Source organism: Abramis brama (assembly GCF_963993115.1).
Source record: "Abramis brama genome assembly, chromosome: 8".
NCBI classification, from domain to species: domain Eukaryota; kingdom Metazoa; phylum Chordata; class Actinopteri; order Cypriniformes; family Leuciscidae; genus Abramis; species Abramis brama.
In genome coordinates this window covers 3,127,245-3,151,471 of record NC_139970.1, presented here as the reverse complement: position 1 = coordinate 3,151,471, position 24,227 = coordinate 3,127,245, and the positions used below count along the sequence as shown (strand labels likewise).

Sequence of the window (24,227 nt, the reverse complement as noted above, 5' to 3'; positions counted from 1 at the left end):
GGGCTAATAGGTGCTTTAGGGAAAATGAATAATAATAATAACGTGGCTTTATCTGATCTTTTCAGCAGTAAACATATCACTAATGCATTTAGTTACAGTGCTGTTTGCTCTTAAATGACAAATTATAAACAATCTTAAAAATCAAGAGTAAATGAAGGAACAGAGGCAGTGTCAATTTCAAAACATTTTATGAGTTTAGTCATCAAACACAGAAAACAGAAAGACAATGTGCTTTACAAAGCAGTTTCAGAAACACAAGAATACATCAGAACTGATGAAAGAGTCTCTGCAACTGTCATACAAGGCATGAACTTTACAACCCAGCAACACACACACACACACACACACACACACACACACACACACACACACACACACACACACACACACACACACACACACACACACACACACACACACACACACACACACACACCCCTTCAGGATGAACTTTGAATATTTTCACTTGGCTCCCAGGAGTTTTCCCAGTTGTTCCCGCTGTTAGAGAGCATAAAGTGTCAGTCACACTGTTCATTACTGGAATATAAATACTGTACAATAAGACTGTAGTTTTCAGGTATGATTGCATTTTTATTTTTTTATTTTACCATGATATTGGTTTCAAAACATAATCCATATCATGTATTTTGTACATTATATAATGTAATTGTTTGTAAATGTCATTGTTCACACTGCACTCAGAGTGTGTGTCGGACAGCAACAGATCTTCCTCTGATTTGGGTTTGTGTTCAGAATCTATTATATTCTCATTGTTCAAGACAACACAAGTATGATGCCGTTCTCAACAAAGGCTTGATGAAAAAGTAAATGCTTGAATCTAAGAGTGTTTGAAAACAGTGAAGAATAGATACAAATAAAAAGCACACCACATTTCAAATGAAATTCGTTGATTTTGAATTTTCATTGAAATTGAATATGCACTTCACTGTCAAACATTGTGAGATTGTTATTTGACTTGCTTGGCAATCACACTTAAGTGTCACGATCAAACGGCAACTTTATTTATTATGTTTCTCTAATGTTTCTATAAATAAATGTGTGTGTAGTTTTCTCCAGTGAACGTCAGATAATACACACACACACACCATCCAGAGCAGGAGCGCCACTGCAGCAACACCTCATGAACACGAGAAACATGAGCTTGATCACATGACAGTTTCAGTCACACATCTGCTGAACACCAAACACTACACACACATCTGCTGAACACTAAACACTACACACACATCTGCTGAACACTAAACACTACACACACACGTCACACATCTGCTGAACACTAAACACTACACACACATCTGCTGAACACTAAACACTACACACACATCTGCTGAACACTAAACACTACACACACATCTGCTGAACACCAAACACTACACTACAGGAATCCTGTTTCGAATGCGCATGCGTCGCGTCTGAACGCGTTGTTGTCTTTGGAGCTCCCGATTGATTTATAATTCTTGATTTCTCTTTAAACTCATTTACAACGAACATTTTCTATTTTTCCTCACCTCATAGTTACAACGCGGACTGTTGAGCAGACGCGTCTCAAGCCTATTACGGTACGTTCACACGGGTCGTCAGCGTCAACGCTTGACGGAAGGCGTGGCTGAAGTTTGGCACTGACGCCATGGTCATAGCAGCGTCAGCCAATGAAATTAGACAGGAACTCAACAACAAGCTTCATTGTCATTCAATGGTCATAAAGGACCGGGTGATTGCCCAACGCAATAATTAGTTTCTCCTCCATTTTAAAATTTATCCTCAGTTTGCTGCTCTTGAACAGGATGAACGTGATTGGCTGCCGCCTGGCTACTGCATTTGCATAGAGCGATCTGATTGGCTGACGCTTCCGTCGGCGGCGCTTCACTGGCGTTGCTCGCGGCAGAAGTTGAAAAATTCTCAACTTCTGCCGCGAGCAACGCCAGTGAAGCGCCGCCGACGGATCCACAATTCTTTTCGGCAAAGCTTGACGTCACCCATTCAAAGTCAATGGGAAGCGTTGACGCTGACGCCCCGTGTGAACGTACCGTTAGTGATCCAACGTCGGATACTCTTATAGGTTACTCCTGTGGATCACGGCTGAACGCGTCTTCTCCACACTCACTTACGGTACAAACAAACATTTTTTCGCCTATCGTGCGTCTACTCTACACCTGTACCACTAAAAAGACGGATTATATCCAAGACTTCAGTCATAAATTAGTATTAATATTGATAGCATCACTGGTAGCGTCGTTGCTAACTTAACTTACTGTCCATCTGTTAAAATGGCGAATATATCAGATGTAAGTAGTCTACCTTTTGGTGCAGGTGAGGACACATTTGAGCTACACGCGTTGCAGTCTGAGCTGGAAGCTGTTGAGAAACAGATCCACGACCTTTTAGTGAGAAAAGCCGAGCTGATAGACCGGCGGTTAGCTCTTGAAACATCACGCGCCGATGCACACAAATCAGTGATCAACGTTACTAACCCGCTGACTCCGACCTCGTCTACTCCGTGCGTTACTCAGCATCGGTCACGAGCGTCGAGGCCGCGATCAGCTATGGTCTCGTTTACGCCGGCTCCAACACGCCACCACGAAGCCTGGATATTTCCGCAGCGGAAGACGCGAGTCAGGTCTAGACCAAGAAAACTCTCTCCGACCCTCCCGGTTTTCGAGATATCCACACAAAACCGCTTCTCCCCTCTTCGCGAAACAGAACGCGATGCTGTGATCATCGGTGATTCCATCGTTCGACACGTACAAGCTACGTTAAATAAAAGTAAGGTGCATAGTCACTGCTTTCCTGGTGCTCGTGTTTCTGAAATCGCTGCTCACGTTCCCGAGATTCTGAACGAGCGCGTCGGAACTGTGGTCCTGCACGCGGGAGGGGCCAACATCAGGCTGCGACAGACAGAGGTTCTGAAGAAAGACTTCAGGAATCTGATCGATACGGTACGCAGCACATCGCCTGATATAACGATCATTGTGTCAGGACCGCTTCCCACGTACCGACTAGGTCATGAAAAGTTTAGTAGATTATTCGCGCTAAATGAATGGTTAATATCATGGTGCAATGAGCAGAAACTGCTCTTTGTAAATAATTGGAATCTGTTTTGGGAGCGTCCTAGGCTTTACCGTGCTGATGGCTTACACCCAAGCAGATTCGGATCGGATCTTCTGTCAGATAACATCTCCAAAATGTTAAATACCTTTTGACTAGTAACCAAAAGTTCAAATCATAGTCTCTGCTGCACCAAATTAACTGATATAAATAGTGTAGAACATTGCATAGAAACTGTGTCTATTCCTCGTTTCGTGAGATCAAATAATAAATCTACTGCAGGATCTAGAAAAAATCTAATTGTTATTAAACCAGAAAATGTTGCTATTAGTAAACAAAAACAATTTCTAAAGCTAGGTCTTCTAAACATTAGATCACTCGCACCTAAGGCAGTTATTGTAAATGAAATAGTCACGGATAATAGCTTCGATGTACTTTGCCTTACTGAAACTTGGCTTAAACCTAATGATTATTTCGGTCTAAATGAGTCTACTCCATCTGGATACTCCTATAAGCACGAACCCCGTCTGATTGGTCGTGGCGGCGGTGTTGCAGCGGTCTATAGAGATATTCTCAATGTTACTCAGAAAACGGGTTATAAGTTTATTTCGTTTGAAATACTTGTACTAAATGTTACGCACTTAGATGTTAGAAAAAAATCCATATTATCTCTAGCCTTGGCTACCGTATATAGACCGCCTGGGCCTTACGCTGATTTCCTAAAAGAGTTTGCAGATTTTCTCTCAGATCTATTGGTCAATGTAGATAAAGCATTAATTGTTGGAGATTTTAACATACACGTAGATAATTCAAATGATGCGTAAGGGGCTGCGTTTATAGATTTATTAAATTCCTTTGGGGTCAAGCAAAACGTCACCGGACCAACTCATCATCTTAATCATACACTCGATTTAATTATATCATATGGAACCGATCCAACCGATATAGATATCATTCCACAAAGTGATGATGTCACTGACCATTACTTGGTAACTTGCATATTACGTACTGCTGTAATATGTCATGCGGCGCCGCGTTTTCGACCAGGCAGAACAATCCTTCCATCCACCATAGATAATTTCTCGAGTTGCTTGTCTGATCTGTCTCAGCTGCTGCCTGAACCCAAACAAACAGATGAACTAGAAGAACTAACTAGCACTATGAGCACCATTCTCTCTAGAACATTGGATGTTGTTGCACCCGTTAGATTAAAAAAGGTCACAGAGAAAATTAAAGCACCATGGTACAATAATACTACGCATGTTCTAAAGAGAGAAACCCGTAATTTAGAGCGTAAATGGAAACAAACTAATTTAGAGGTCTTTAGAATCGCGTGGAAAGACAGTATGTCACGTTATAAAAAGGCCCTAAAAGCGGCCAGGGCTGAGCACCTCCGCAAACTAATAGAAAACAACCAAAACAATCCTAGGTTTTTATTTAACACCGTGGCTAGACTAACAAATAAACAGACGTCACCCGAACAAAATATCCCGTTACAGTTTAGTAGTAATGATTTCATGAACTTCTTCACTGAGAAAATAGAAAACATCAGAACCACAATTGTAAACGTTCAATCCTCAATCGCACCTTATAATTCAGCCTCAATTTTCCCCCCGCAAGAACAATTACAGTGCTTTACAACTATAGAACAAAAAGAGTTAAATACACTTATCACTTCATCTAAAACAACAACATGTTTATTAGATCCTATACCAACTAAACTACTGAAGGAAGTGTTACCTGTAGTGGAAGAGCCTCTCCTCAATATTATTAACTCGTCTTTATCTTTAGGTCATGTTCCAAGAACATTTAAACTGGCAGTTATAAAACCTCTCATTAAGAAACCACAATTAGACCCGCATAATCTAGCAAATTATAGACCCATTTCAAATCTACCTTTTATGTCTAAAATACTAGAAAAAGTGGTGTCCGCTCAACTGGGCTCTTTCTTGCAAGAAAATTATATCTATGAAAAGTTTCAGTCAGGATTCAGGCCGCATCATAGCACTGAAACTGCGCTTGTTAAAATCACAAATGATTTACTATTAGCTTCTGACCAAGGCTGCATCTCAATACTAGTTTTACTTGATCTAAGTGCTGCGTTCGATACTATAGATCACACAATACTCTTAGATCGACTACAAAATTATACTGGTGTTCAAGGACAAGCATTAAGCTGGTTCAGATCATACTTATCTGACCGCTACCATTTTGTCTATTTAAATGGAGAAAAATCGATCATAATTCCAGTAAACTATGGAGTGCCGCAGGGATCTGTGTTGGGCCCTCTATTATTCTCAATATATATGCTGCCACTTGGAAATATTATAAGGAAACATGGAATTAGTTTCCATTGTTATGCTGATGACACTCAAATATATATTTCATCACGGCCAGATGAAAACGCTAAATTATCCAAATTGACAGAGTGTGTTAAAGATATAAAAGATTGGATGACGCGTAATTTTCTATTATTAAATCCAGACAAGACAGAGGTAATACTTATCGGTTCAAAAAACCGCCCACAGAACCTCTCACAATACAACTTTGACATCGTAGGATGTCCTGTTACTTTATCCTCTACAGTAAAAGACCTGGGTGTTATACTCGATTGTAACCTGTCTTTTGAAAATCATATTTCGTATGTTACAAAAACAGCCTTTTTCCACCTTAGAAACATTGCTAAGCTACGTAATATGCTATCAGTTTCTGATGCAGAAAAGTTAGTTCATGCATTCATGACCTCGAGACTAGATTACTGTAATGCTTTATTAGCCGGTTGTCCTGCATCCTCAATAAACAAGCTACAGTTAGTCCAAAATGCAGCCGCTAGAGTTCTTACTAGATCAAGAAAATATGATCATATAACACCGATTTTATCATCACTACATTGGCTACCTATAAAGTTCCGTATTAATTATAAGGTATTGCTACTGACTTATAAAGCCCTAAACGGCTTAGCTCCAGTCTATTTAACGGATCTTCTATCACCCTATAATCCATCACGCCCTTTAAGATCAATAAATTCGAGGCTTTTGGTCATACCTAGGATATCCAGATCCACCAAAGGAGGGAGAGCATTTTCGCATTTGGCTCCAAAACTCTGGAATAGTCTTCCTGATACTGTTCGTTGCTCGGACTCGCTCTCCCAGTTTAAAACTAGATTAAAGACGCATCTTTTCAGCCAGGCATTCATATAATATTGTTAATCTCACAGTTTCAAACTACAATCCGGCCTCTAGTTCATAAATGCCAGAGGAGAACTGGCCCCTTTCAGAACAATACTTCTACAGCATTTATTAATCTTAGTTAATATTAATTACAACATTTACTAATACATTAATAAAATCAAAGGTTGTATTTGTTAACATTAGTTAATGCACTGTGAAATAACATGAACAAACAAAGAACAGCTGGATTTTTATTAACTAACATTAACAAAGATTAATAAATACTGTAACAAATGTATTGCTCATTATTAGTTCATGTTAGTTAATACATTAAATAATGAACCTTATTGTAAAGTGTTAAAATATTCACTTTCAGCTGATTAAAACTGTCGCAGTGCAAAATAAAGCACAGTTTTGATTCATATGTCCAAAAAAAAAAAAAAAATCCACAAATCCTCAAATACACACACACACACACACACACACACACACACACACACACACACACCTTTAGGGTCTGCTTTCCTCTTTACTGGCCGTTTCCCCCGTGAGGAAGACACTGGGCCTGGAGCTTCAGTGGAGCGTTCAGTTTGAGGAAGAGGAGAAGATGAAGGAGAGGAGATGACAACAGGAGCAGTGATGGATGAAGATGAAGGAGAGGAGATGACAACAGGAGGAGTGATGGATGAAGATGAAGGAGAGGAGGAAGAGGAAGATGGAGGGAAAAGAGTGTGCGACTCTGATGATGATGTTTCGGTCTGTGAACCCTCTCCCATGATGCTCGCTTCTGTGTCTGTTGGAACGATAACACTGTGATATGAACCTCTGCATAAGCTGCTGTAATCACACATCTAGATCTATCTAACGGCTGGAATACACTCTACAACCTGAAATATACAGTGTGTGTTTGTGCTTAGGAGACACATGACCAATGAATGGCCTGGTTTCACAGACAGGGTTTAGATTAAGCCAGGAGTAGGGGTTACTTCGATTAGGGCACACCCTCTGGTGCTCGTCGGCCATTTTTGACAGAAAATGTTAAGGTTTTTTTTTTTTTTTTTCTTCACCGGAATGGTTCAAAACTTGGTAAAGGTTTTGGCACTTGCTCTGTGAACACACACACACACACAAAAAATCATGGACATGATTCAAACAGGTTAAATGGTCCTGAAAATGATAGTCACACACTCGCGGTCAGAAATGAGCGCATTGGAAATGAATGAGACGAGTTTCCTCTAGTGGAAGCGTTCGGTACTGCAGCCACACACACTCTCACTGAAAGATCAGTTACTGAGATATCAACCTCACATTGTTTAGATTTATGGCTTTGATTTTCTTGCAATTTTAGAGTAAAACGTGATTTTGAAAATATATATTTCATAAAAAATTTAAAATAGTATTTTTGTGCATTTTTCATAACAAAATACGTAAAATTCTGTTACTTTTTTTAAGTTCACTTTTTAAAACTGTTTCCACTTCAACAATAATCTGCCGAGTGTCGTCTTTGAAAAGAGATCAAACTTCAGCCTGTCGCTCTAAAGCGTTCAAGATTTACCACAGTTTAAGTTGAAAAAGTGAATAAATGGATTATAAATATAGCAAAAATATAATTTAGTATAAAAAAATTCCCTAAAAATAGAAAATATTAAATAAAAAAACATTATGAAACTAAAATATAGTACATTCATTTAATTGATAAAAAAATAAAATAAAAACTGTAATTTTTGACGAACACGCGGAGAGCACCAGAGGCTCAAGTAGCTTTTATAAATGCGCCCTGAAGAAACAACATTACTGGTGTGAATCTAGCGACAAAACAATGGCACTGACATACTGTAAGATATGCTTTCAGTTAAAACAGATCAAACATGCCTTTTAGTCATGGACTAGCTTAAAGCTATAGTAGGTAATGTTGGAGAGCTAGCAAGATTTGAAAGCGGCACCTCTTCTAAGCTCCACCCCCTCCCGTCAGTACTCTGTCCAAAGCTACGCCCCCACAAACATGAACGCGCATCCACAGTCGGAGTCAGCTGCAGGTCACAGGAAAGCAGAGTATTTTTGTCATGTTGGAATAAATATTTTGAAACGATAAATGCCTTTCCTTTACCATTTCAGAATAAACAAGCTATTACTTTTCTTACCTCCTTACATGCTAAATGAATAATGACAATGAATGTGGTATAACACTTTTTGTTTTATTTAAAAAAAAAATGAACAAGAGAGACCTAAGAGAAATACTTTTGTACACAAGTATCTGTACTTTCGCTGCTTTTGATTGTCATAAACAATCTGTATTTACATATAATAAATAAGAAATATATATATATATAAGAAAAGGAGTGTCCAGGGATAGCTGACAGGTCAGGCTTTGCATGAGGCGTCGTCTGCTGTGGTGATCTACTCCTTTGGCAGTGATTTACCTTTAGGAAGAATATCACAATTACACATCTGACAATAATTACTGCATCTCAAAGACACACAAATGTGGCAAAACACATATGCCACATCACCACAGTTGTCCCGTTTATAAGCAATATATTAACGTCATTTTATCACAATTATAATGCAGACACTTGCGACTATGGCTGTGCAATATGTTCAAAATGTCATGTCCTAAAAGTCAGATAAGCAGACCTGTAACGCAACTGGCTTACACCGACAGAGAAGCTAATGTTAGCATTGGGCTAATACTAGCTATAAAAGTAGCTACGTTGCCTAACGTAACATATATCATGGAAATAACAAATCCCCCCGAAGCAAAACAAATAATTACCTGTTCAGCAGAAAGAACGCAACCTCAGCATCGCTTTTCATCACTTTTGCTCCCTCAGTTGTCTCTCCACCGTTCAAATGCTGCAATGTTGACGCGAGTTTGTGCTCTGGCTTTATCCAGTGCCTGTTTCGTTGCAGCCTTTTCTGCCTCCGATTTTCTTTTTTTAGGCTTTTTATCAGGGCGAGCCGTTACCAGCAAAGCTGGCATTGGTAGATTTTGCTGCATTTTCTCTTCCATTGTGCCGCAAACTCCTGCTTACTCGGTGTAGTGAGCCATATAAATTGTCTCTGAGTGAGCTGAATGTTTCCGGGAGCGGTGACATGTGATGAGTGCACGCAGGGCTGTGCACGCAGTGGTGCTCGGGCACGAGACATGAAGGCATCTGATTGGTTCTTTACATTCGCACCGAATGGCAGTGATTGGTCAGAGTTTTTACTGTCCTGCAGCTGCTACAGAGGTCTGATTTTTTTCATTCCTTTTTCTGAACACATAATGTATTGACTACTCTCAGGATGGAAGGACCATTTCACCCAGTATAAAAAAAAATGTTTCTGAACAGGATTACCTACCCTACCTTTAAGCCTGTCTGTGAAACCGGGGGATATAAAGTTATAAAGTTATAAAGTTATAAAGTTGTCTTAAATTGTAAAACATGTTTGATATCTTCCATCTGGATGCAATCACAGCCTGAAGCTGAAGTCTGTGCCGATCACACACTAGAGGATTTTCTCACGGCCAGAATGTGTGTCGTCTGGCTCTGACTCTCAGCAACGAGTCGGGGAAAGTTGTGTAGTGTATATGAATATGAATATAATGTAGAGTATTTAAGTAAAAGTAGTCTATGGTAAAACATGCTAGAATTAAACAACATGTTTAATGTATTTTGTTGTTGTTTTCAACATTTAAGAGTGTTTTATGAGTGTAACTCTTAGGCTCTGCATGAGTCCTCAAACGTGTTTGCTGTACAAGAACAGGTCAGAGATACTGTACCGGTACAGGCGAGCCGAGATGTGGACTCAGTCTGTGTGTGTGTGCTGTGTGTGTGTGTGTGGCCTGTGAACGCTTTCCCAGCATGCTTTTATCCGTGTCACCCACTGTTGGAGAAACACACTGTGATGTGCACATGAGAATAACAACCATTCAGCAAAAATAAATACATCAAATAAAGTTTTATTACGGTTTAAGTTTAAGTCCACCTACGGGTTGTGTTTAATAATGTAATATCAGTTTGACAATAGAAATAACACAAGGCTCAAGTTTCTTATGTAATGTATGTTTTCTTTATGTAAAATTGAGGCTTCAAGGTCAAAAGGTTGAGCATGTGATCAATGAAAACAATGTTTGTTATATTGAAAAGAGACATGTTGTTCACATATTAAAGCATTTTTTTAAACCTAAGGTGAGGAAAAATTAACTCTGCAAATGTGTGTGCTGTCGGTAAAACCTGTCTTTTCAAATTAATTCTCCAATCAATAAAGGATGCATTAATAAGCAATGAAATATGTGAAAATGTGGCATGCACTGGATACTCACCATTAAGAAGACTCTCATACAGCCTCTGAATGGTCAGAAAAGCCTTGTGTGTGTGTTCGGTGTCCGTCCTCCACGGACAGAAGCACTCGGCGGAGAAACCACTGGAGCCTCTCCGGGCCAGCAGGAGCACTGGGAACCGCTCCAGGAGAGCCCACTTGTGGAGCTGGAGGAGATTCACAACATCACAACACTGAAAATCAGATAAATAACTATAAATTCTCTCTCTCTCTCTCTCACACACACACAAAACTATTTGAATTCACTGAGAGTTCAGAGATAAATAACACATTTATATAGGGGCTGTACAATCGAATAACACACACACACACACACACACACACACACACACACACACACACACACACACACACAGACCTGGTGTGTCAGGTGTGTAGAGGTCAGCTGTATGGAAGTAAAATAATGGCAAATGTCTTTGAAACAAAGAAAGCTTGTTGACTTGCACTACTTGAAAACAATATGCATTGCATTAACCCTCCTTGTATTTTAATTAGGGCTGGGAATCGATTAAAAAAAATTAACTAATTAATTGCACAATTTGCTGTAATTAATTGCAATTAATTGCATTTCCCCCAAGCTTGTAATCATCAATATTTAAACTTAGAATAACCTAATTAAATTAAACAACACAGGGAAAAAAGCCCTGTATTAAAATAATATTAAACATCAATATATCAATATATTATTCTTTTTCGATAATCAATCAACATAATCAATGTAACATTTTTTTTTACATTTTTTTTTTTACTAATTATCAAAATAAAATAAGCTATTATTATCAGAGCAGGTCATTTTACCATTGTTGCCCAGCATGACTATACCAGCTCAGTAGGGCTATTGCAAACAGAAGTCTAGTCTACTGCTGAGACATCTCACCTTATCTGAGCGGACTTTGCTTCTCCAGTGCGTGATCGGTGCATGATTCGAGCGTTTGATGGCATATTTTCAGTATTTTCAATAGCAGCCGCAACAGGAAGTCATTAAAACGAGGCAAAAAAAGTGCTGTGTTAATTGCGTTATTATTTTTTTAACGCGTTAAGCATCTCAAATTAATCGCAAAGATTAACGCGTTAATTCCCCCAGCCCTAATTTTAATGCATTCTATTTTTAAGGGCTGAAATTCAAAACATTTAACACATTTTCATTATTGAAAATTCTACAATTTTGTGTAATTAGTGCAATTCAACAAGCTTTTTTTGTTTCAAAGACATTTGCTACTTTTTTTACTTCCATAAAGCTGGAGCTGAGCTCTTTAAGACAGAAGTTTGGACACCCCTGCTCTGTACAAACTCTTTTTATTATACTTTCTAATGTTGTGCACAAACTTCCAATTTAGTGTTCGTTATCAGACCCGAGTACAGTGAAAACACACACAGATGTTACACACTCAGTCGGTGAACACACTGAAAGAAGACGTCTGTGTATAAATATAGAAATGCATGTGTAAAAGGTAAAGATCAGGGATTATTAACGTACTATTATATGACTAACACCTGAAAGATAAACCTACCAGTAGATTCGTTGCGTCGTAAAGTTTGTTCACACTGCTGTTTTTCTTCTGCCGGTCGATCCACTCCTGGGAAAGCTGCTCCTTCTTCTTCTCCAGCTTCTGCTTGTACGGCTGCTTGGCACTACAGTGTTGACATGTTTTACTTGCTACTCCAATTTTTCTCCTGCATATGTAGCAATCCTTTAGAGTAACAAGAAACATAAATGATGTTTAGAGCACTCCAAGCTGGGTTATGAGGGGATAATACGTGTTTTTCACCTCTACTATGTTGACGAGAGTCACAGTCTCTGAAAACACTGTCACCACAGTGAGCTAATGTCCACAGCATTTACAGAAAACTGCAACAGTGACACACAGAACCTGGGTTCGAGAAATAGCTTTATTAACTTAAGACTTAGCTTTATGTTTGTAGTAGCCTTCTATCGAAAGCATCAGAAGAGGTTTGAGATCAAATGTTAAAATAAATAGTTATAGACTTTAAAACAAATACCTACTGAGAATGACACATGTGAGTTATGTAGAATAACAGATGCATTCATCATAGAAACATATGCACACACACACACACGTGACCGACTGGTGTCAGATTTTGCACAATTCCAGCTATTGTTTTCGAAAGGTTTTATTACATACTAAAATTTGACATATTTGTTATTTTTATATATATGGGTATTCACACACACACACACACACAATATATATATATATATATATATATATATATATATAAATATATTATATATATATATATATATATATATATATATATATATAATGGATGCATGTGACCTTACACTAAACCACTGAGGCTCTGTGTTTGGTAAAAACACATCAGATTACCTTTGATGTCTGTCCTCTAGACTTGTGTATTTGTTCTGTTCTTGGCTTTGCACCTGTATGTAGGAATCAGAGAAAAAACAATAACAATATATACAGTATACACATACGTGTGTTATATTTTATATGCATACTTTTATACATTATTCCACTATTTTATTAAAAACTATGACTTTATTTGAAATAACCATTACAATAATTTGATTTAAAATGTTAATGCGTATTATTATTACATTTGCAGTATTTATTTATTAATCTCCAAAATTGGATATTTCTGGAAAATATGATCTGAAATACGATATGAATCGTACGTCAATTAATAATGAACTGAAATGTAATTCCCATGTGAAATAGTTAAATAATAGTATTTGCATGTTCCATGTTCGTTTAAAAAAGGTTATGGGCTTTTTAACATGGTCCATTACCCACAACTTTTCCCATTTCCAATTAATTTCACACTAAATACTAACTTTACAATGCTGATATGATCTGTTGGTTCCTCAATTAAATGTACTGAAATTAATGTATATGAACCTCCAGTAGGGTCGGGCGATGTCTACCAATCTGGCATCAGACGATGTCTACAGTGAAACATCGCGATGGACGATGACATCGGGAAGGAGGGGGGTGGCGAGTAACGTAACCTTCTCAATTTTCTCTAGATATTTTTCTCTACATCTCATCAGCAATTTCGATGTTGGCACACTCTGCATCAGCGGACCACTAAGGAGCGAATGTACAGTGACGTGACATCACTGCCAGATTCAAACTGTGTTATCGCAATATGGCTGGCGCTGAGCCAAAGACAAAGCACTCAGCGTTTGTCATATATAACAACTATCCAGTGTTTTTAACCACACAATGTTTATTTTAGGTTTCAGACATTTAAATACATATAATTTATAGAAAAACAATACATTTATAGTTTGTAAAATACACAATGGTGTCTATGGAAGCAGCAATAACAATCCATTCAAATATATTTGCCGACAGGTTTTATTCATATCAGATACACAGTGTTAGTAACTATAAAGTTTACTCTATTCTTCTCCCAGTTCACCGGCCACTTACTTTCATGTATTTCGGGAGAAACTGATGAATTCACGTGCTGTAATAAATCCAACAGACAGGAATCTCTGAACGGCGGCTCAAACAAACATGACGAATCAGGCCATACAGCTCCCAGGTTGCGGAGCAATGCGCCCCCTCGAACCCCACAGCGAGGAAGAGGCAGTCTGGCCTCTGAGTTTTCCCAGGGGGCTAGATATGAGACACGAGGGAGCGAGTCAGAAAGCGTTGGGGCCTCCGCTCCACATTCACCTCTTCCCTTTCTCCACCAGTCTCTTGGCTATCCTTCTGCCGCTGGGCCGGCGGGAAGACCTGGGCCGGCCTGCTGGAGATCCAGGGATCCGGGTCATTTCCAGGACCGGTGTCCAGTGATGGAGGTGGGAACATTGATCCGGGTCCCCAACTCCCCGTGGGGAGATCGCCCCCGATCAAGCCAGGCAGTACCAAATACCAAATAGTATTAAGGGGGGTACATGTCAGGCTTTGGTGGATTCAGGCTGTAACCAAACCTCCATTCATCAAAGCCTGATGCAACAGAGGGAATTGGATACGAGCCGGGAAATGCTTTTCCAGACAGCTCACTGTAGTCCCACTTGGGGGAAGCAAAGACACGCAAATGGTCTCACTAAATCGATTCGCACCAATGTCTATTACCCACAAACAGATGGTTTGGTAGGATGAACAATGAAATCCATGGTTCGTAAGTTCGTAAAAGAGGATGCCAAAAATTGGGATAAGTGGCTTGAGGCCCTGTTGTTGGCGGTGCGGGAGGTTCAGCTTACACCAGGAGATAAAGTGCTTCTATTACTCCCAACATCTAGCTCTAAATTACTCGCGAAGTGGCAAGGAACTTAAGTGGTTTCACGGCGAGTTGGGGATCTCTATTATGAAGCAAGACGAACGGACAGGGGAGATTTACGTCAAATTTATCATCTTAATCTTTTAAAACGATGGAATGAGGTGACGTCGGTTGAGTTAGCAGCATTATCCGAGGAAAAAACAGTATTCAATTACGCTGTTCGGATTACACCAATTTATTACTCTTCCTTTGGGGTTGTTCGGGGCTCCCGCTACCTTTCAGCGTCTCATGGACAAAATCCTCCGGCCCCATTCTGCGTATGCCAGCGGCATCTGGAACATCTACGCACCGTCCTGAGATCGCTACGGGTGGCTGGACTTACGATGAACTCACAGAAGTGTGCAATCGGGCGTGTTGAAGTACGGTATCTGGGCTTTCACTTGGGACATGGGCAGGTGTGTTTGACAAGACTGCAGGTTGCACCCTGCTCAAGTCCCAAGACCAAAAAGGAGGCGAGACAGTTCCTGGGGCTGGCGGGATATTATTGGAGGTTTATTCCTAATCATTCTGAGCTCACCAGCCCGCTGACAGACCTCACTGAAGAGGAAGCACCAGATCCGGTCCAGTGGACGGAGCTGTGCCAACAGGCCCTGACCATGGTGAAGCTGCCCTGTGCAGCGGGACGCTCTTACACTCTCCTAACTTTAAGCTCCCTTTTTTGTTGCAGAACGACGTGTCGGACAGGGGGCTTGGAGCGGTCCTGTCCCAGGAGAAAGAGGGCCGGAGCTGTATCTGAGTCGAAAGCTCTCAAACAGAGAGACTAGATACAGCACCATTGAAAAGGAGTGTTTGGCGCTTCGTTGGGCCGTCCTCACCCTCTGTTATAACCTCCTGGGATGGAAATTCACCATCTGTTCGCACCACGCGCCCCTCCAGAGGATCCAACGCATGAAGGACACCGGCACGCGGATCATACGTTTGTATCTAGCTTTACAGCCTTTTAAAGGGTTAGTTCACCCAAAAATGAAAATTATGTCATTAATGACTCCCCCTCATGTCGTTCCAAGCCCGTCAGACTATTCTCTATTCTATTCTATTCTATTCTATTTCTCTTCCGGGTCTGTTGTCAATCTGCGTTCACGACTTCGCAGTGACGCTGCTGACGTGTTATCTGGTGCGCCCAAGCTTCGTTTACGGTCTGAGGGAGACGCACGCTGTATTCAAGCTATTCTACATTGTTTGTATTTTGGTATATAAAAATTCGCTCGGGCGCACCAGATAACACGTCAGCAGCGTCACTGCGGAGTCGTGAACGCGGATTGACAACAGACCCGGAAGAGAATACAATGCTGAATAAAGTCGTAGTTTTTGTTATTTTTGGACCAAAATGTATTTCCGATGCTTCAAAACATTCGAACTAACCCACTGATGTCACATGGACTACTTTGATGATGTCTTTATTAGCTTTCTGGACATGGACAGTACACCGTACATACATGTTCAATGGAGGGACAGAAAGCTCTCGGACTAAATCTAAAATATCTTAAACTGTGTCCCGAAGATGAACGGAGGTCTGACGGGCTCGGAACGACATGAGGGCGAGTCATTAATGACATAATTTTCATTTTTGGGTGATCTAACCCTTTAAGTTCAAGGTGGTCCACAGGACCGGGGGTGCAGATGTCTGTAGTTAATAAAGACTCGGACTGTCTCGCCACATTGACTTCTTTGTCATTGTTATTTGAACCGTTTACAAGGCCACCTGTGCCACGGATGGGGAGTTAACAGTGACCTGGATGACTAGAAGTCCTGCCACTGAATGTGTGTTGTCCAATGCAGTTGCAAGCCAGGCAAATGTGAGACTGGAAGATGTTCCTGTATGTCTGCAAGACTGCCTTGTACTGATTGATGTCGGTGTCAAAAGTGTGCAAATGTTTCCCAGGAAACAGAGGAAAGAGCTCCATGGGATGATGATGGCCCTGATGATAGTGATAGGGATGATCCTGATGAGTAAAGACGCGCTGTCTCATGTTTTAGGCTGATTTTGAGCTGTAATGAATCTACTGTAGAATTGTCCATTTTCAGCATTATTCTACATTAATGGTGGGGCAGGGTAGCATTATGAGTCACTTCAGCCAACTTGGGCCAAAGTGTGCTTCTTTTCTCATCTGTCTGTGATTACACAGTGCCAACTGAACATTTTGCTGAATTAAAATGTGTATGTTTAATTTTGCTGGGTGCCAATCTGTGAAGTTGAAGTGTATTTTCTACAAATTTGCCATATTTCATGGTCTACAGTCACACTTCAGTATACTAATGCACCAATACCCATCTCAAATGTTTAGGTACATGCATAAATGTCCGATTGAGAGATATTTTGTGTTGTTAAAATGAATATAAATAAAGTCATGTTTTGACTTATTTATTGCTTTGATTCAATGAATATTTACTACAGTTTGTAATTTTGATTGAATACTAAGTTTTTGACCCTCTGAATTTCATTAAGGTTCTGAATATTGTTCGATTGCATGTGCAAAAATGTGAAATATTAAAAACAGCATTTATTGCAATTCTTTAAAAAAAATAAACATTTATAAAATAAACATTATAAATAGTGCAGCAAGTGAATCAAATTTTATGACACTTATAAACAACAAATGTAAATTTCTTACCTTTAGTGGTTTTATTTATGCAACTAAATATTATTGTTAGATACTAGTTATGGGGTTTAATGTTGCACAGAATAGTAGTTTTGTTTAGGCTACTTCCATATTATTTTCCTAATTTAATGTGCTACATGTTGTAATAACGAAATTCCAACATGGAAGTTTGAGTTTCTCAGAGGCTCTTGAAGCAGCATTAGTATTAGTCTGATCATGTGATCTCAACAAACATGTCTGTCCACATGAGAAGATCCGCTCCATGTCAAATAAAACTGCTTTAATTAGGACAATCACATGACATTCTTCAGAAATATCATTCATTTCTGTAAAGGCCGACATTCTAATAAGGATCGAGTGAAACTAACCTGTTTGTTCCTTAGTTTCTTCATGTTTCACGCTGAACACTTCTTCAATCTTTATGTCTTCACTCTCCTGTTTAATCAAATCATCTCCTGCCATCTTTATAATAGTGTCACGTGGATCTCGGATGTTTCTCCAGGAGTTTTCCTGTGTGTTTGGACAATTTATCATGTTTAAGATGAGAATAATTAACAGAAAGAAAAATAAATAGACAAATTTGCAGAACATTTACATTCACAAACAGCTCTATTACACACTGCATGAAAGGGAATATTCGAAAGCACATTAAAAACAGAATATATAGGCTCATATAATGAAACAAATTAGGTTAAATAGATCAAGAGGGTTACCAGCGGTATATGTTTAGGGTTAGGAGAAAATATATTAAATTAAACCGGTAAATCATTGCTGAAAAAGAATAACACAAATACAGAATTGAACAGTAAGTGCTGTAAAACTGCTAGTACAAACTCAACTAGTGTCCTAGAAATGCGGTCCTGAAACTGCAGCCTCTGGTATTGCAGGATCATGAACTCTTTTCTGCGAAACAGTGACGCATTTTATATGCATGTGGTTCAATTGACTCAGTTTCTCCATCACAACTTTTACCAGAGACTGAATTCGTGTTTAAACTGATTCACGATAAATGACACGAAATGGGAGCAACTTTTTCTGTTACTCGATCGTGTTGAAATAACGCTCATAAAAGTTTCATATAAAGCATTATAATATTACATTAAATAATAAATTCACACTGCTTGTGAAACCAAATAAATTGTATGAATAGACTATATAGATTTGAGAACATTAAATGCTTAAAAACTCAAACCTTTCTTCAGAAGATTCAAAACAGAGGCAGAGTAGCGCGGCGCAGCCTTATGACGTCACAGCACCACACCAAAATAAAAGTCCTGGTCACAGGCTAAAATCACTAAAGTGCATATAAATTTAGGCTACAAAAACACATACAAGTAAAGACGTGAAATACATGTTTAAATGTCCATTGATGTTAACAGTATAAAACAAAGACAGACTGATGACTGAATGTTTAATGTAAGTTTATTATTTGATTTGGTAAGGTAAAATCAGTCCACACTAACTGATGTAGAGCAGTGTTTCCCAAACTGTGATACAGGTCATTCCTGGTATCCTTTTGAACATCATACCATTTAGAAAATCAACCATGTAACTGTAATCAACTATGTAAAGTTTGGGGAATAAACGGGTGACAATCAGGAAAATATAAATGTTTTCTCGTCATGAGGACACAGAAGCTCCATCTGAAGTGGTATTTAGAAATTTACATAGACTGTTTGCAGTTCATGGGTAAATAATGTATGAATCTTTTAAATATAATTTTTTTAAAATTTAGAAATATGTAAAAACTAAAAGTTTGATATTTTAAATACAAACAGTCTATGTAAAGTGTAAATATGAAAATAAATGAAAATAGGAAAATTAAACCGCCAGTAGATGGCGGCAAGTCTTAATGTGTGAGTCAGTTTTTCAATCGTTCAAAGCGCAGGTTCATTCAAGAATCACCGTTGCTTGGAGATGCGCAACCGTTCTGGTGTGGCTTTGCTTGAAACATTCTTCACAAATTAGAGCAAAAACAGATATTGTGGCTAAAATGTTGTCACCATAACAGAGGATCACCACAGTGGAGCAGGCAGAGCTGAAGACAACCAGCGCTAATCAGGGGGAACTAGGGTCCACCACTGAAGACCACCAAGACTGATCAGGTCACTAAGAGCACAGGGTTCTGGAGTAGGGCTGTCAACGAATACTCTAAATTCAAATATATATTCAAATAGTTTTAAAAAACAGAATTTCGAAGGTGAAAATTAATATTCAAATGTGGAAAAACACGCGGTAGCAGAGGCGCGGCTGTGGGGTCAGGGACAGGTCATTTTATTTAACGTTAAACAGAAACATTACTAAAGTGTAGGCTACTGTACTGACTGAATAGATATCGCATGAATAAGGTAGGTTAGATACAGCAGTTTCATGCACTGCAGGCTTCCACTGGTTTGATTATTTACCGTTTCATGTCAAGGAAAAGTTCCATGTTTGCCACAGCACAGCTCGCTCGGAGCGCTCACTGTCGGTTCTATATACTGTAAAACTTCAATTAATGTTAATAATATTTGTTTCAATCACTGAATGAAGCCTGCTATATTTGGGACAAGAGTCGCGACCTTAAATTGCTTGCACAAAACTCTTGATCAGCACTCAACATTTGTTTATTGTCCGCTATGCGCAGAGAGCGTGAGGGGAGAGAGAGAGAGTGCCTGCGAGTGAGCGAGCGAGAGTGAGGTCTGCGGTCTTGGCCATTAGGAGATTTACTTGTTTTTGTGTAGGTAATACGTTGTCAATTATGTTTAAACTTAAATAAACTACCAATACAAGGAGTTATGTCTCTTTGTATTCATTTGTCCTGTTAATGACGTAATGCACGTCATTGACAAAATGCGCAACCAGATGTTCGAATATATGTGTTTTTTTTTAGAGGGAATATTCAAACGTCATTTTTGAGCAATTTTGACAGCCCTATTCTGGAGCGGTGTTAAAACAGGCAGAGAGTTAATGGCCTCCGTGGCCATAACAGGGCAGGACATTCAGGAGTGATGTCTATGACAAGACAAGCAGAGTCTTCAATCGCGGCCTACTTGGCTGAAATTAGGGAGCTAAGGAAGGCTTCTCTGGCCAAGAGGAGACAGGCAGGGAGCTCTAGAACGACCTCCGTGGTTGTAACTAGTGATGGCCAAATGAAGCGTTTCGAAGCATTATTGCTTTCTGATACAATTGTGTCGAAAATGGTTCATTACTCGAAGCTTCATTCAGATAGAAATAACAGCACCATCTCCTGGTGAAGTAAATGTAATGCAACAAAGCTGACAACCATAAAATGCAAGTAGGCTTATATGTTAACGTCCCGTTTATGACGTGTTTACCGAGGTGATCAAAGCTGAACCAGTGTTAGTGCTGTGAAACTCATTTATGTAGGTGAATTTTACAGATACTGATGAATTTCATGTGTTCACCTTGATAATAAAACATTAAGCATGATGTGTATGTGTAATTATTTCTTTAGACAAGGACAGAAGATCAGACCAGCTTAAAAAAAGTTGGAAACCATCACAGAAATTCTAATGGTTTCTATTAAAATACCAGTAGGAACCATTGGCTTTTACCATTTAAACCACTAAAGAATTATTTTTTGTAGTGTATTTGGGATATATTCCAATAGGATTTAATGCCCCCACCAATACAACCCAAATCAGTAGAGACCCACAGAGACCACTATAAATCCCATTACAACCAATACAATTCCCATGAAAACCATTAAATCCATTAGAATTTCTGTAATGGTTTCTATAGTTTTTTTTTTTTTTTTTTTTTTTTTTAGCAGGGCAGTATCATGTGTGAAAGCTTTATCTTGTTTAGCTGTGGGAAGCAGAACTCTATAACTTGTTAACTGGTGGGACTGATATTTTTATATGTTGAAAAGGATGTGCTTGTGTAACTGGTTGTACTTGTATAATGTAGCAGAGGGTTTTTGAAGTTTCTGTCTTTGATGCATGTTTTTATGTAACAATGTTCATATGTTCTCTAATTAATAATAATAAAAAATGTGTCAGAGGCTGTGCTTTGGGTACATGCAGAAGGCTTAGACAAAGTGTTCATTAAATGGTATGGTTTTTATTCAGAAATGTTATTTATTTTTATTTTCTTTCTCGCTGGCTCCATCACAACACTGAAATAAACTCAATCCACTCTCCTCAACAATAACGCCAATCCAAACACCGACTACAACCCACGGTGTTGCCATGGTTTGGCTTCACTTTTATAAGAAATACATCCGCCAGGTTTCAAACCTGTCAACACTGGATTGGGCTGTCAAAGCAGTCAGGTGGTTCACTACAAGAATGAAGCAGTGTGTTTGCTTCAGAAGTCATTTTCACGTGACTAGTGACGTAATGATACAAGCTCCGAAGCAGTGGTTCATTGCAAGGACCGTTCGAGTTTGAAGCAAGCTTCGGAGCGTCGGTGTCAGGCGTAACATCACTAGTTGTAACAAGACAGGCAGGGAGTTCAGCAGCCCTTTAGTGGCGGGAGCACCACAGGTGTAAGAACTGCTCATCCGCCAAGTTAGGGAAAGAGAAAAGGGTTATGACCTCTCTCAGAAAAAAGGTACAAAAGCTGTCACTGGGGCTGTACCTTTTTAAAAGGTACATTTTTGTACCTAAAGGGTGCATATTGGTACCTTAATGGTACATTTTAGTACCTAAAAGGAACAAAAGTGTACCTTTTGAAAAGGTACAGCCCCAGTGACAGCTTTTGTACCTTTTTTTCACTTTAGGCACAGAACCGAGCATTGGCTTAAGTCAAGTCAAGTCACATGTATTTATATAGCGCTTTTTACAATACAGATTGGTTCAAAACAGCTTTAACGAGAAAACAGGAAAATAATGCAAGAAATGTTGTTTCTGACAGGGGTCCCCAACTTATGTCTAGGTTTTGGACAGAGTTCTGTCGACAGCTGGGGGCGACTGCGAGTCTATCCTCCGGGTATCACCCGCAGACTAGCGGTCAGGCCGAACGTGCTAACCAGGGTCGGGAGAGGGTCGTGGCAAAACCGTCCTCTTGGAGTTCCAGATCCATGGTCGAGTACGCATGTGACATAACTCCCTCCTGGTCTCGTCTATGGGTTGGTGTCCCTTCCAGTGTGCTTTAGGCTACCAGCTACCATTATTCCCCTCCCAAGAATCCGATTTATTCAGAGATGCCTCCGTATGTGGAGGATCACCAGAGAAGCCCTCACTTGGACTGGTGACAGGAACAAGGTGTCGGCGGACCGTCACGGTACTAAGCCACCACTTCACGCGTGTGTGATCAAAAGGTCTTGTTATCTTCCTAAGACATCCCTCTCAGACTTCCCTCAGGTAAACTGGGACACAAATTTGTTGGACCGTTTCTGTAATAATCCCTTGATATGTTGCAAAAGAATACAATGTCCAGTCTTGAATATGTTCTTTGAACTTTTACTGAGACTATTAATGAACTCGTTTACAACTATTCAGCAGCCACGCTATACACACACTTTACTTCCTTTTTCTCTGCCCCTCATACGTCATCAGTCACGTCACACACTCAGACATGACTAATCATTCTATTACAGTTTCTATCACTAAGGTGCTCAGTCCAGTGTCGGTTTGACTCGGATTAACCCCCCAGTTTAAGAATATCCACCCAGTTTTTCATATCTCCAAGATCAAGCCCATCATTTGGTCCCCAGACCCACTGGCCCTTTCGTTGCTGTACTTTAGGTCTTGTCTCGCTTCCCGTCCCGTGTGGGTAATCGTGGGTGACCTCCAAAGCCCGTGTCCACTGAACTCTGGCTCTGGAGCTCCCACACTTCTAGTTATTTCTGTTCACGTGTGTCTCTTACTTTGGAGGTTGTTTAAGTTTAATAAACACTGCTCACTATACCTCTGCATTTGAGTCCTCTGTTCACCGGTCCTGACAAAAGCTTTGGGAATTCTTCAGTTTTCACACAAAAAAATGGAATAAATGACAAATAATAGACAATAATAGACAAATATTCTTCATCCAGAAGGCCGTAACTCTGAATCCGTTGCATTTTGGCAAGCCCGCCAATACACTCATGCCTATTATTACAATGGTGCGGTTTCTGAGACCATCAGATTCAAAGCCTTCAGGTTCAGGGCTTAAACCCAAAAGATGACGATATGATGATCAGTGTTTGAGTTAAGGATTTATGTGGACAGGACCACCAGATGAACGTTTGTCAGGAGGCTAATGACAGCATGAGACCTGCACAACTTTGGCGACACCAAGATTGCCGAGGTAGCAGGAAAACGAAATTCATTTCAAGGTCAGAAATAAATTGTGGGAGATTGTTAAATTAAATGCAAAAGCCACTGAAGCGTCATATCGTGTTGCATTGCGTATTGGCAAGGCAGGCCAAGCAAATACCATTGAAGAGACGTTAGTTATGGCGGCAGCAAAGACCCCGATGGTAGGAGACGCTCTGACAACACAGCCGCGCATCTCAGACATATGGCACAGGATGTGAAGCTTGAACATGTTTACCACATCTATTCATTTCTGCAACTCATAAAACAATAAAATATATGTTAAACTATTAAAACTAGTGTAGGAAATAGCAAATGTAAATTATATTACAGGATTTAAATTATCATTTTGCTCCAAACGTAGCATATTTGGTATGGAAAATGAACATATAAATACAGAAATACATTGCCATTTTGAATATTAGATTTCAAATTGAATATTGCTTTCCATATGCTTTCATACTCCCAACCTTAGGCATATTCCAGTCACGACTGAAACCATATGTTTACTTGTGCATTCTCTCACTGAAGAAGAATACAATAATCAAGTG

The 24,227-nt window shown here is 39.5% G+C and overlaps 1 protein-coding gene across 1 annotated transcript; it reads right to left on the bottom strand.

Moving 5' to 3' along the window:
* Nucleotides 1-171: 171 nt before the first annotated feature.
* LOC311088069 (uncharacterized protein) lies at nt 172-18,665 on the bottom strand. Its single transcript, XM_084121720.1, has 9 exons — nt 18,627-18,665; nt 18,274-18,337; nt 17,803-17,944; nt 12,911-12,963; nt 12,071-12,250; nt 10,543-10,705; nt 6,745-7,029; nt 437-498; nt 172-372 (listed from the first exon to the last, which is right to left on the bottom strand). The coding sequence occupies exons 2-9, from the start codon at nt 18,325-18,327 to the stop codon at nt 247-249; spliced, it is 1,065 nt and encodes a 354-aa protein (XP_083977846.1). The 5' UTR covers nt 18,328-18,337; nt 18,627-18,665; the 3' UTR covers nt 172-246.
* Between the last annotated feature and the right edge of the window lie 5,562 nt (nt 18,666-24,227).